The sequence below is a fragment of the Typopeltis vanoorti genome, chromosome 13, assembly GCF_054136105.1.
Source record: "Typopeltis vanoorti isolate ZY-2024b chromosome 13, IOZ_Tvanoo_1.0, whole genome shotgun sequence".
NCBI lineage: Eukaryota > Metazoa > Arthropoda > Arachnida > Uropygi > Thelyphonidae > Typopeltis > Typopeltis vanoorti.
This window is the reverse complement of record NC_143561.1, coordinates 60,160,303-60,175,492: the sequence shown is the minus strand read 5'-3', so window position 1 is coordinate 60,175,492 and position 15,190 is coordinate 60,160,303. Positions and strand designations below refer to the sequence as shown.

The 15,190-nt window shown below is 37.7% G+C and overlaps 1 protein-coding gene across 1 annotated transcript in view; it reads left to right on the top strand.

Annotated features, from left to right (window-relative positions):
• Nucleotides 1–15,190, top strand: part of LOC150100206 (bifunctional purine biosynthesis protein ATIC) — a 307,282-nt gene that overhangs the window by 220,615 nt on the left and 71,477 nt on the right. The window contains exon 14 of the mRNA XM_090403041.1: nucleotides 1,142–1,234. Coding sequence (XP_090259167.1) covers nucleotides 1,142–1,234 — 93 coding nt within the window. The remainder of the gene's footprint in view (nucleotides 1–1,141; nucleotides 1,235–15,190) is intronic.

Here is a 15,190-nt window from a genome sequence, read left to right as displayed (position 1 = left end):
GTCTCTGCTACTAATGGCTCACGCATTTAGTAGCAGAGACATGCATTTTGGATGGAGGACGTTACAGGCAGATTTGTTGGAAGTAGTCAATGAAGCTAGACACTTGGAGGGGGGTGGGGAAGAGGAGGAGAAGATCTGAGTTTAGAAGTCGCAATGTAATAACTTAAGAGAGCACCTTAGCATTGTGACTTCTAAACTCAGTCAATCTTCTTCCCCCCCCCCCCCCTCCAAGTGTCTAGCTTTATTGACTACTTCCAACAAATCTGCCTGTAATGTCCTCCATCCAAAATGCGAACTCTTTAACACGTGGAAACATTGAACTGGCATTCATCATGATCTAATTTTCCAACAGCCTGTTCAAATATCCTGCAGAAATTCTGTGTTGATTCTAAGTATTTAACATGAGACCCTTCCGAATATCATTAATATACATGCATAACAATGGCAAAGTACAAACCCCTGTGATGCATGACTAGTTGCCCTCCTCATAGACTCAGTACTACTATGTATCACACTGATCTTGTTGTTCAGCTACTCTCCAATCCATTTCATGAGTTTATTATTTTATATCCCCATCTCTGTGAATTTATATAACCTCTAGTGTGGAATCCTGTTAAATACTTTGGCAAAATCCAGAGTTACTGTGGTATATCCTTTCCCCTTACCCAACTCTGCTGTGACTATTATGGAACATGAGCAGATTGCTAAAGTAAGACCCCTTTAACCATGCTGTCCATATCTATAGGGATCCTAGTGAATGGCCCAATATCTTAATGACCACATTAGAGATATTAATTGGCCTGTAATTTGCTGTATCACTTTCAGGCCATCCATCTATAATGGAATTATAATGCTCTCCTTCTGCTCACAACTCTTGTATGTGATGAGACTCAAGATGAAAAACCAGGTCAGAGGCGGTCATCTGTTTTGCATATTCCTTCAGCACCTGTGCTGATATCCAATCCTCAAATAAAACAGGACATTTTATTTGATTCAAGCCTTGTGATAGCTTTAATATTTTCAAATCATCTCTTTTATCTAGTTAATGATTATATCGAAGATGGTATAAATTAATTAGTATCATTACCTCAGTGAATTTGTACATATCAAGATGTTTTTAACTCTCAAAACTCTTTTCTAGCTGCCAGAAAGTGCTGTTCGTGATCTTATTGTAGCCACCACTGCAGTCAAGTATACCCAGTCAAATTCTGTTTGCTATGCCAAAGATGGACAGGTATGTGATCAATCAAAAATTTATTCTGTTGGTTTGAATAGTTAAGATTTGTGGAAAATTGTGCATTAGCAAGATGCTGCCTCTGAAAAAACATACAACAGAACCTCATTATAAGACTATAATGTCTTGCGTGTGAATTGTTATTTTAGCACTAAAATAATATTAGTGTGGAATATGTCATCATCATCAAATTCCTGCCATGTACCCTCAAGGCATGTACAGGATATGATAGTACTACATGAAAAATTTACATCATTACTAACTTCCTATCTACAATTTTCCTCCAAATCAGTCTATTACTTGTCAAGACTTCAACATTATCAGATTTTATATTTCTATCGTCTAAGGCACTTTGTACCGTATCAATCCACCTATATCGTTTTGCTGCCAACCTGGCAGAGAACACTTGTTTTGCTAATCTTTCTTCACCCATTCTGTTTAAGTGACCATACCACCTGAGATTAGCTCTGCTAATGCATTCTGGATGCTGACAATGTCAAGTTCTTTCCTAATATCCTCGTTTTTAATATGATATTGCCATTGATGCCATCTGTTCACGCCTCTAATCTTTCTCAGGACTCTCATATCTGCGGTCTCTAGTCTTTGGTCAAGTGTTTTACTTCTGATCCAGCTCTCAGATCCATAAGTTAAAACTGGTTTGAACACTGTCTTGTATATAGCTAATTTAGTGTTCCGACTATGAATTTATTCAATTGACATCCTACCATACCAGCTTTGTTGATTCTGTTGTCTATTTCTATATTTAATTTACCATCTTCACTAAAAATCATGCCTAAGTAGCTGAAATGTTTTACTTGTACAAACTTTTACAACCTCCAAAATATTTGCCACCTTCTTGATATTTATTTTCTATGTTCTTGCCAAAGTCCTCCCATGACTTTTGTTTAGCTAGTTTTACACACTGTTTAGCTTTCTTACATTTGTCTCTGTATTCTCTAAGAGGACAAGTTGACTTATTTGCCAGGAACTTTTGATATGCTTTCTTCTTTTCCTTCACTGCCTCTTTAACTTCCTGTGTCCACCATGGAGTTCTGATTTTTCTATCCTTGCAGACAACTTCACCACATGCCTCTCTGGCTGAATCAATCAGGGTTTTCTTCAAGGCTTGCCACTGAATCTCCAAGGTTTGGTTCCTGTTCTCAAACTCTTTCATTTTTTCTTCAATAATCTTTGTGTGTTTTAGTCTACAGTTCACATCTGAGAGATGCTCAACTTTTATTTGCTTTAAAACTTTCTTACATGTTATTCTTTTCAATATGAAATTCAATTTTATCCTGCTCAAGACTAAATAGTGATCACTTCATAGTGTGGAATATGTTGGTTCTGTATTGTAAAAAAAAAAAAAAAAAAGCGTATCAAACTACAGGAAATATGAATAAACTAGGTTTACTTACCAATAATAATAATATTACACTGGCATCTCTATGGAGTCCAAAGATTCATTGTGACAAGCCCACACTAACCACAACACCTATCATACCTCTCCTTAAACTCTCTCTCCAACAGTAATACTTATGACTGCCTCTAGCAACCTGTTCCACTGATTCACTACTCTCCATACAAAAAATCTGGTCCTTACATCCTTGCTAGCCATACCTTTTAAATATCCTCCAGGGATGATCTCTTGTTCTCTCCCATCCAGTCATTTATTGAAAAATTTCTTCAGTATCTATGCTATAAAACGTTTTGGTAACTTATATGTTTCTATCATATATACCCTGTTTTCCTCATAGAGAAGAACTTTAAGATCAGCAACCATTTTCATCACTGGTAATTCCACATCCCCAGGTGAACCAAATCTCTGTGCGTAATCTCAGATGTGGTCATATCAAAGCCTTATAAAAAGGGATATAACCAGGTGTCATTCAGCCAGTTTGTCCGAATCAGTTGTTCAAATTTGTGAGGTTCACTGAACTGTTTATTGGGGTATTGTATGGTAATTCTAACACTTTCATATCTAGAAAGATTGGGGGCTATAATTTTCCCAGTAGCTCAACTCTTGGTTTGAGAATCAGTTGAATTCTCCTGATCTTGCTAAATGTTTTACAGCATACATGAAATGAAAACAATAATAAATTATTTTAGGGGTTATGGGCACAATTCATTTGAAGGTCACATGTAATTATTTGAATTATCAATTGCAACAGAAACCATGACTCCTTTGTCTCACAACTTACACAAACTTGTTACAACAATGATAATGTGTACTAAAATGGCAAGTTATGCCTGAAATCTCATTATACAAAATCTTTGCTCTACTGTTATTGGCAAAATGTTAAATTTTGCTAAGAAGAGTGGGTTTGCTTCTGTTATCACGTGATTTGATTGCCACTAATTAATTGAGCTTGTGTGAATTACAGCAGTTTTGTTAACAGTATCTTTCTAATTTTCATTCCAGAAGGCTTTCTTGTTTTTTGCTGTTTTGTCAGAAGTATAATAATAAAATGTCCAAGTTTTTCACTAGTGGCATTAACTCGTGTAAGAGTGCATGGTGATACCGATGTTTCTGTTAAAAAAGAAATTTAAATTTAAAGAAGTTAAAAATTAAAAAAAAAGGTGAACATTTAAATGAGTTTGACTTATCAATTCCCAGTGACAATGCAAATGCACCCCAAGAAAACTCAATAAGTTGTTATTATTTGACCCAACTGCTGACAATCAGGTCAAGAAGAAAGGAAACCCTCAGTAATCAAAGCACCAATTAGCCTTGTGGTGTCTGTTTTAATTGTTTGCCGGTCATGGTGAGTTATATGACAATAATATAAAACAAAACAGTTGATTATTATCATCATAACGATCACATGTTGTAAGGGAAATGATGAATCATACAACAATTGAAAAATATTTGATTAACAGTCCACATTTTGGAAAAAAATAGACAGAATCAGTTGTTAATTATTTTGGATGACACAGAATAATAACCTTCTTATTTCTGCTTGCCAATGAATTTCTTAACATCTAAAATGATCCTTCGAGCTATTTTTCCCAATTTTGTGATATGTCCTCTGATGAAGTCATATTCCTCTCTAAAATCGCTCCAAATCTGTGTCCTCATCAATTTCCTGCTGTGCAGTCCAATCAGTATAATTCAGCTTGCAATCTCTTCAGCCCAAAGTACATAACTTTAAACTTGACTACATTAAGCAAATAACTATTATCTTTTGTATGCATCATAAATCTCTTCAAATGATTCTGCAGGATCTCTATACCATTTTTATGATCTGTTGTCCTTCATAATTTAGCATTCAAAGGTTGTTCGATTGGTAGAGCCTCTGCTACTAATGACTCAGCAAAAAGTTAAGCAAGTTTGAGCACAGTTAGTAGTTGGAAGGGATTCATTCATTCGATGCTGTTGGCACACTCTCCCTCGATGAGTCTTTGGATTCCCTGGAGGTGTCACATAAAAATAATACTAATAATAATTTAGTATTCAAAAAACAAATGGATATTTCCCGTCTCATCATTCCCAGTATTGTTATTAAATAAAGATAGATGTTTAGTGATAAGTTTCTCATTATATCTTCAGTGTACAACACATTTTAGTTTAACAGTATGTTAAACTGTCTTATTCTGAATTCAACAGAATGTAAATGCGTGTAATAATATATACACGTATTTACATGTTCACATTTTACTGTTATTCTTTAGCTGGATACAGGGGTGATATAATTCACTATTGGAATTCTTTAAAGCCAAGGTAAAAATTTAAAGAATTTCTAACAATAACAAAGTGATATATTTCAGACACCAACAGAGATAGAATCATGGGATTTTCATATAGAGGTGCAGGTGCAAAAACTTATCGAGGTAGTATAATACAGAAGATTGTCAGCTGTTTTGCATATTCCTGCAGCACCTGTGCTGATATCCAGTCCTATACAACTGCTTTATCCAAGTCAAGCCTTGTGACAGCTTTAAATTTTCAACTCCTCAATCTCTTCTTTTATCCAATATTTTTAGCATGTTCAGAATGATAAGAGTCACAAGCAGGATTGTTCACTCCTGATGACTTCATCATGCAGCTTGTCTGCCAGTAAATTTTTAGCATGTTCAGAATGATAAGAGTCACAAGCAGGATTGTTCACTCCTGATGACTTCATCATGCAGCTTGTCTGCCAGTAAAATTGAGTGATATATAAGAAACCATGTGATGTTACTCACTCTCCAACTTAAGCTGTCTAAAGTGAACAGGGTATTCTTGTGGCATGATGAATTATGTAATTCCAAAGCATCGAATGTCACTAACCATTGCTTTCACAGAGAAAGATGTCTTAATGAAATCTACAGTCAGAAAAACTGCACATTTTATTTGGAGGACTAATAGTCCAGTTCCATTATAGCATATGGATTTTCACTTCCTCACATTTGACATTTGTGTCAGAGTACTTGAAATGTGAAAAGTGGCCTCATTAGCAAGATATGGAAAAGACATGATACAGTCCAAACACTACAATTATATGGTGTAAATGGGACATTATTATTATTATTATTTCGGGCTACTCCAGGGAGTCCTTAGACTCATCAAGGGAGGCCCTAAACTCCATGTCCACACAACTATTTGACATTCTCACAGTATCTATCATACCTTGCCTTGAACTCGTTCACTGTCATAGCACCTACAACAGACTCTGGCAGCTTATTCCACTCATTTACCACTCTAATAGTAAAGAACCCAGCTTTAACACCCCTGCTAACCACACTCTTGCCCAGCTTCCATAGGTGTCCCCTAGTTCTCCCACCACCAGTCCTGATCTCAAAAATATCCTCTGAATTAATCTTATAGAATCCTATGTATATTATTTCTGGGAAAACTCCCATGTTACTCCTCATTATAAACTATTATAATACAGCTATATCGCCTGCTTCAGTTTAGGAGTACCCCTGTTTAAATGTCATTGGCTATTTACTCATGGGTTCTTAGGGCATTATGAGTGTAGATGTACTAAAAAGTATATGTAGCTTAAGGAATAGAAATTGCACATACCTTTTTCTGGGTGTTGTGGCTTTTCCTCTGTCTGCGATGTCGAGAACTGCAGAGTGTGTGTGTGTGTGGGGGGGTAGGCAGTTTGGTAGAATAAGTTAGAAAAACCTGGTTTTTTTTTCGTAATATGTAGAAACATATACTTTTATATAGGGTGGGGAAAAAGTGAAAGGGTTAATTTTTTAAAATAGGAAGGGGAAAGGTGGTTGACGGGGTGTGGACCGTTTCGACTATTCGTGGTCATCATCGGAACATATTGGGAAAGTGGAAGCTATGTCAGGTCGGGTGGGTGCTTCAGAGGTGTTTGTGTTGTCTCCTATTGGTCGGGATTGTGACCTCAATTTAATGTTGTGAAGCTTCCAAACCTCGGAGATTATGTAGGGCCTGTGTACGTTGATCGAGTTCGCGTCACACTTTATAGCTATTGTTTCCGATATTCTGAGCATTGTTTCATTGTCTTGTCTGTCTATTATGATGGCCTTGTCTATCTGCGGGGTGTGTTTTTGTTCAAGGGCGTGAACAGCTATTTCCGTTTTTCCTGTGCTTTGTATACGATTTTTCTTTTTAATGTTGCGTTTTTTAGTGTTTAAATGTTCTGGAATAGGGATGTTACAGTCACGGAAGTGTTCTTGTAGTCTTGCCCATAAAGACCTGATGGTGGAACCTGTGTAGGTGATGTCACAGTCTTTTTGGCAGGGAAATTTATAGACTACATTGTGCTGTTCAAATATATCTTTTTGTGTGTGAGGTTTGGTGGATTTTAGGAGGTTAGCCAGTTTTTGGCTCCACCAAAAACTGGCTAACCTCCAAATCCACCAAATCTCTGCAGTTTTCGACATCGCAGACAGAGGAAAAGCCACAACACCCAGAAAAAGGTATGTGCAATTTCTATTCCTTAAGCTACATATACTTTTTAGTACATCTACACTCATAATGCCCTAAGAACCCATGAGTAAATAGCCAATGACATTTAAACAGGGGTACTCCTAAACTGAAGCAGGCGATATAGCTGTATTATAATAATTATAGAATCCTTTTAGCAATTTGAATGTCTCAATCATAACTCCCCTTTTCTGCCTATCAACCAGTTTCTGCAACCCACAAATCTTCAACCTGTTCTCATATGGTTCATTCCATAGACCTGCTATCATCTTAGTCACTCGCCTCTGGATCCTTTCCACCTCCTCCCCATCAAGAAGGAACTGAGGTGACCAAATCAGGGCTCAGTACAGAGGTACAATAACTTGCTTGTCTCTGCTCGTCAAGGTATTTTTCAACAACCAAGTGAGTTGATGAGCTGTTTTAGCTACTTTTGCAATGTGCCCCCTAAACTTCATCTCCCTATCCACCAACACTCTCAAATCCCTGGCCTCATCAATCTCTTGGAGTACAGTTCCACCAATGTGGTATACTGCTGCTAATCTTTTCACCCCAAAATGCATAACCTTACATTTTGTCACATTAAATTGACATCCATTCTCCTTAGCCCAGAACTCCAATCTATCTAAGTCATCCTGCAAGACTTTGACATCTTCTGCATTCACTATCGCCCTACCCAACTTTGCATCATCAGCAAACAAATGAACTGTTCCACTTAAATCCTTCCCTATATCGTTAATGAACAGATTAAACAGCAGTGGTCCAAGAACAGGACCCTGCGGCACACCACTGGTCACAGGCCGTCTTTTGGACTCCACTCCTGAATAAACTACTCTTTGATATCTCTCCATCAACCACCCACCTATCCATCTCACCAACCCTATATCCATTCCCATATGTTGTAGCTTACGGATTAGAATTCCATGTGGTATCCTGTCAAACGCTTTTGCCAGGTCCAGCAGTATCACCGTAAACCCATTTCCCTTATCCAGTTCTGCTGTCACCTTGTTATAAAACTTGAGCAAGTTACTGAGGCATGATCTACCCTTCACAAAGCCATGCTGTCCCCTGTACAGTATCTCATTTTCATCAATCCATTCCTGTATTTTTCCCTTGACTACTTTCTCCAAGACCTTGACCATGACTCCTGATATGCTGATTGGTCGGTAATTTGCCACCATAGTCTTGGATCCTCCTTTATGCAGTGAAACTATTTTCCCCTCTTTCCACGCCTTCGGGACTAAACCAGACCCGAGACTCAGATTAAACAACATGGTCAAGGGCACTGATAATTCCTTAGCCGCTTCACGCAAGACCCGTGCTGGTATACCATCCAATCCCACAGATGTATTCACATTAAGGTTCTGTAATAGACTATTCACCTCCACTTCATTCATCACAATTCCCGTATAAACTAATGGCTCCTTCATTTTTTCAATGTCTCCACTTGGATGATATACTCTTGCAAAGTGTGCACTCAGTAACTCCACTATATCGACTGGTTCAGTGACCTCCTTACTATCGTCATTCCTTAAAATCATTTTGCCATGTACAGTTTTTTTCTTGCTTGCAGCATATTGAAAGAAATGTTTGGGATTCTCTTTTGCTTGCACAGCTAGTTTCCTTTCATAATCGGCTTTTGCTGTTTTTACCCACTCGTTACCCTTCTGGCCTGCACTTTATACCGTTCGTGTGCCTGCAGGTCACCCCTTTCTTTAAATTCCCTCCACAGTTGTTTCTTTTTTTGCAGCTCAAGCTTAATGGTGTTATTTATCCATTTAACCCCTACTTGTTTTACTATTCGGACCTTAGGTATACAATCAGCCATAACCTCCTGTAAATGCTCCTTGACCACTTCCCATGCACTATCGACGTCCAGCCCTTGCAGTTGTACATGCCATGGCATTGATCCAAGCAATCTCTTAAGCTTGTCAAACTTGCCAGCACGGAAATTCCACATCTACCCCTGTCTTAGTCAAAAATTCCACACCTTTAGCCACCTCCCAGGTCAAGACCATATGATCACTCTCACCAATAGGTGGCAATATGGTCATATTCATTACAGTCAAATTGTGAGATGCTATTACCAGGTCAAGCACTCTCACACCCCTAGTATTTTCAATTACATGCTGTCTCAGTTAGTTATCCCTTAATAATTGAATAAAATCCATTTCCTTCCTCACATGTATCCTCTCCTCCTTCCGATCAATGTTACCATAGTTGAAATCCCCCATAATAATTACCCTCCTCCCACTCATTTCATCAATTTGAGTATGCATACTATCTCCATCATCAATTCCATCACCTGGTCTATAGCAGCACCCAACTGTATATTTTATTCTGCCAGTCTCAATCTCACACCAAATAGCCTCAAATGAGTTCCTTTCACTATCCTGCAATACAACTTCAATTCTCCTTGGCTGCAGTTCATCAGCTATCATCAATAACACCCCTCCCCCCATTTTATTCTCTCTGTCCCTCCTAAACACACTATAACCCACACATTCTATCCCACTAACTATATCATCTTCCATCAGCCATGTTTCACTAATGCCAATAACCTGTGGCCAGGAAGAGCCAATAAAGGCCAAAAATTCTTCCTTCTTGTTCCTAATACTCCTGGCATTAGTATACATGAAATGCAGTGATCCCTTTGTCCCACCCCTATCTTGATGCGTTATTCTAAATGTCCCATTCCCATTTTTTGTCCTTAGTGCTGGCTCGGTTACATTATATTCATTTTTACACTCAACTGTCTCACAGAAGTTTGCATATCCACTCCCCCCCCCCCCCCCTTGGTAGTTCTAGTTTCCCTGGTTCTGCACATCCATTTTCACTCCCTATCGCACCCAGTAAGTACGATTTAGTTACACTCCCATCTATCACTCCTCTAATAACGAGTCACCATACAACACTCTTTCCTTCAATTCAGAAACTGTACCACTCTTATGCTGTTTATTTACGTTAGCCGAATCACTCTGGAAAGAGTTTTGCAGGTGCTCTAATTGCCGCTGCGCATTTTGTATCACTGCGTGCAACCTAGCAATCTCACTTCCTACAAATAATTCCTCATTTTTTTTATCATTCAAACCATTTTCTCTTTTAAATTATGTAGAGTCCATATTTATAAGTTAGCAGTTAGAATTGAATGAGATAAACAAAGATGGTTTGATGTAAGAGAAGAGCACACACTATTTCCACTGTTATTCCTCATCATTATGGATCACATTCTGAAAGAAAGTGGCATTAAACCCTGCCACAGGATTCGCCAAATCTGAACAAGTTCAGTCGCATCACTTTATCTAAAATATGTGAGACCATCAGTGAGTTTCTATCATTGCACCTATGAGTGTGATGATAGAAACTACTAGGAAAGCAAACACTCACTCCTTGTTTGCCTTCCTACTAGTGTATCTGTGTGCACACTATTATAAGTTTAATTCTAATTGTTACTAGAGGAACTTTTTCTTGGCTTTACTTAGTGTGCCTGTGTGCACATGCTTAGATGTATTTCTTGTTCCCATGAAGATGCATTGGTGTATGAAGTGAATAACATGAGTGATTATCAATGTCCAAGTATCCATACCAAATATGAATCTGAAAGTTGGTTAAAAATAAAGATTAAAGATAGTGCCCATAGATATGAGAGTTTTTAGAGAAATTATAGGAGTGAATAGATAGCTTCATTGTCAGAATCACATTAAAATTGAAGGTATCAGAAAGGAATTTGATATTTTTAGCAGTCTGGAATGGTGAGCAGAGCTAATAAAAGCAATCATTTAAACATGATGGCTTGGGGAAGGAAAAAAGAACCAGAGGAGAACCAAGAACTAGATAATTATAGATATGACAATATTTTTTGGAAAAAATCACCTTTCGACATAGTCTCCATCGAGGTCTATACAAGGTCCAGTGAGTTTCCAATTTTTTCATCCCATCTAAAAAGTAGGATTTGCCAAATTGTACGAAGTAGTTTTTGACAAAAAAGAAGTCACACAGGGACAAGTCCAGAGAATACAGTGGATGTGGAACCAATTTGAACCTCAATTCGTGCAGTTTTGCCAGTGCGACGGCTGATGTGTAGGATGGTGCATTGTCTTGATGAAAGAGCAATTTTTTGTGCATCAATCTTGACCATTTTTTTCTTCAGTTCTTCTTTTAAACAGCCCAATGTCGCATAATAGACTCTGTTATTGTCTTATCCTTTTCCAAATATTCTATCATGATAATTCCTTGGGAATCCCAAAAAACAGTGGCCATCACCTTCCCATCTGACAAAACGGTCTTCACTTTTTTTGGTGCTCTTTCAAAGGGCATTGTCCACTGTTTTGACTGCTGCTTGGACTCAGCTGTGTAGTGGTGGATCCAAGTTTCATCTACAGTCACGAATTAACACAAAAAATCCTACGAATTGTGATTAAACATCAGCAAAATTGTGTTGAAATGTCTTTTTGCATGTATTTTTGATCAACAGTCAACAATCGTGGCATCCATCGCGCACACAGCTTTTTCATGTGCAATTTTTCATGCAGGATATTATACGCCCGTTCAGTTGAGATGCCTACAATCTCAGAAATCTCATGCACTTTCACTCAGCGGTCTTCCATAACAATACTATGGATTTTGTCAATCATTTCCTTCCTAGCGACCTCAGTCGGGTGTCCAGAGCGCGCGCTTCATCTTTGATGGCTTTGACCACATTTAAACTCATTTATCCAAAAATAAATAGTCTTTAATGCTGGTGCTGAGTGCCCATGAACTGCATCTAACTCGGCTTTGATCTGCGCAGCTGTCCACTTCCACTTCTTTAAATAAATATGTTTTATCACTGCACAAAACTTGTTTTTATCAATTTTTATGAAAAATGCGAACACTGTCATTTTAGATGTTTGCCAAACGAGAACTACACATCGCATATGGCTAAAATTTTGCCAGGGGGTCATGAAAAAGATGATATGTGCCGACACTGGTATGAATGAATTATGTCATTATCTATTGGAAATTTACCACACTTTTCAAATAACCTTCATATTAATAAGTATTAATGGAACAATGAGTAATAATGATGACTATTAATTTAGAGCACAGTTTTAAGTGCATACCATCAATAACTCAAGATTCTGATGTTGTTGTTCTTCTCCCATTAGTTTTGATAATGCTCGATTTAACAGTCAATAATGATCAAATCTTTTTCTTGGACTAACTCTTACTTCTAGTCTTTCCTAACATGAATATTTCACTTTGATATATTGCATCCTCAGATTCTAAAAAACTTGACATCTTTTTTCACTTAAGTTGTTACTTTTCATCTGTCCAGTCAATAACTTTGTCATCATCAAATTCCTGATATATATACCCTTGGGGGGGGGGAGGTTACAGGATAGATAATTATGATAGTACTACATGAAAAAGTTACATCATTACTAACTTCCAATCAAGAATTTACCTCCAAATTAATCTGTTATCTGTCAAGGTTCCAATATTATCAAATCTTATATTTCTGTCTTTTAAGCCACTTTTTGCTGTACCAATCCATCTGCCTCTTGGTCTTTTTCCTGCCAACCTGGCAAAGAACACTTGTTTTGCTAATCTTTCCTCTTCCATTGTATTTAAATGACCATACCACCTGAAATCAGCTCTACTAACACATTTCTGTGCACAATGGCAAGTTCTTTCCTAAAATCCTCATTTTTAATGTGATATTGCCATTGATGACATCTGTTCACTCTACTAATCTTTGTCAGAACTCGCACATCAGAGGTCTCCAGTCTTTGGTCAAGTGTTTTATTTCTAATCCAGCGCTCAGATCCATAAGTTAAAATTAGTTTGCACTATCATGTATACTAATTTAGTGTTTTGACTAATTTCTTTCTTATTCCATATAAATTTATTGAGGTGACTTCTTACCACACCAACTTTACTATTTCTGCTGTCTATTTCATTATTTAATTTACCATCTTCATTAACTGAAATGTTTTACTTGTTCTATAGGTCCACATTCAGGATACACTTGATGTTTTCAATGTTTCTGCCTATTTTCATTGTCTTTGTCTTCTTTTCATTGCTGATTTTCATGTATGAATCAAATCCTCCCAACCTTGCAATACTGCTCTCACATTTGGAATAGTGCACCTTAAACCCCTCTAAAAATTCTTGATGCTGTCTGGAAAAGAGGAGTTTAGTTGATTCATGATCTCTATCCCTCTCTCACAAACTTCAGTCAGTGTCTTATATGCAGTTTCTGCATATTATGTCTCTTCTACAGTTATTTCCATGAATGCTGTTCAACAGAACTAGAATCCATTATGTCCCACATTTCTGCTTAACCTACAGCAATAGCCATCTCCAACAGTTGAACTGCTGCCTTACAAAAACCTCCTACTCCCTGTCATCTTTCATTCATAATAAAAGTATATAATAAAATAAAATATTTACATTAAACTGGCAGATGTAGACATGTTAGTAAGCTCTGATAATGTCTCTCTTCACTAATATCCATCACAAAGAGACAATACAATTTTTAACCAAAAAATTTCCACTAGACATAGTGGAATTATTCAAATTTGCAATTACATCACATGGAAAGATTTTGTCAATTATTTCCTTTGTAGTGTTCTTAGTCTGGTGTCCGGAGCGCACATCATCTTCGATGGACTTATGACCACATTTAAACACGTTTATGCAAAAATAAATAGTCTTTAATGCTGGTGCAGAGTCCCCATGAACTGCATCTGACTCGGCTTTGGCCTGCACGGCCATCCATTTCTTCAAATAAAAGTGTTTTATCATTGCACGAAACTTGTTTTTCTCCATTTTTATGAAAAATTTGAACACAGTCATTTTAAATGCTTTCCAAACGAGAACTACAAGTTCCATGTGGCTAAAATTATACATCTCCTTGCGGATACGTATAATGTTATGCATTAAGGTAAGGGCCACTACCTTGCTAATGCTTCTGCCTGGTATCTCCACTTGGGCCTGGCTCCCACTGAAGAGACCTCAATAAAGGTCGAAACTAGTCTGGGTTGTGGCCCTTCCCTTAATGCATAACATTAGACATATCCGCAAGGAGATGTGTTTTGCATTATGGGAGATACTGAGATAGGAGTGTTGGTTGCTTGTTCCACCTTGCAAGGAGTGCCCTGGTGTTGTACCACCTTACCCCAGTCCTGAAGATACTTTCAGGCGCAAACTTTGTTTGCTCACACTTGGATAAAGGATCAAACTAAATTTATTATACAGTACTCTAACCAAGTGAAAAATAAACTTTCAACATCTTTCTCTAAATCCAGAGTAATTTATTAAAAAAGGGTGGCACACCATTTGACAACTCCTGTAGGTAGAGATGACCTGCTAATGCTTCTACTTGGTATCTCCACTTGGGCGTGGCTCCCACTGAAGAGACCTCAATAAAGGTCGAAACTAGTCTGGGTTGTGGCCCTTCCCTTAATGCATAACATTAGACATATCTGCAAGGAGATGTGTTTTGCATTATGGGAGATACTGAGATAGGAGTGTTGGTTGCTTGCTCCACCTTTGCAAGGAGTGCCCTGGTGTTGTACCACCTTACCCCAGTCCTGAAGATACTTTCAGGCGCAAACTTTGTTTGCTCACACTTGGATAAAGGATTAAACTAAATTTATTATTCTTAACATATCTTAACAATCAATGCCTCAGGTCCAGTTTACCTTAGAAAAGGAAAACAACAAGTCTCCCCTCCCATTCCTAGATATTCTCATTACATGCCTACACATGTAATCAGATGATTACATGCCTAGAGAAAACCTACACATACAGGTAGATGCATTCACCAGCAGTCATCCCCCTCCCCCATCCCAACAATATGGAATTATAAAAAACCCTATATTATTATAGGTTCCTATATTAATTAAGAGGAAGAACAAATTCGCCGGTAAAATAGCCTTTTGGCTTATTATCTTTGTCGGTTCCTATATTATTATTATTATATGGGCACCGCCATGGAGTCTGAAGACTCATCACGGGAGACCCAATCTATCATACCTCTCCTTGAACCCATTAACAGAAAAAGCACTCACAACTGACTCTGGTAACTC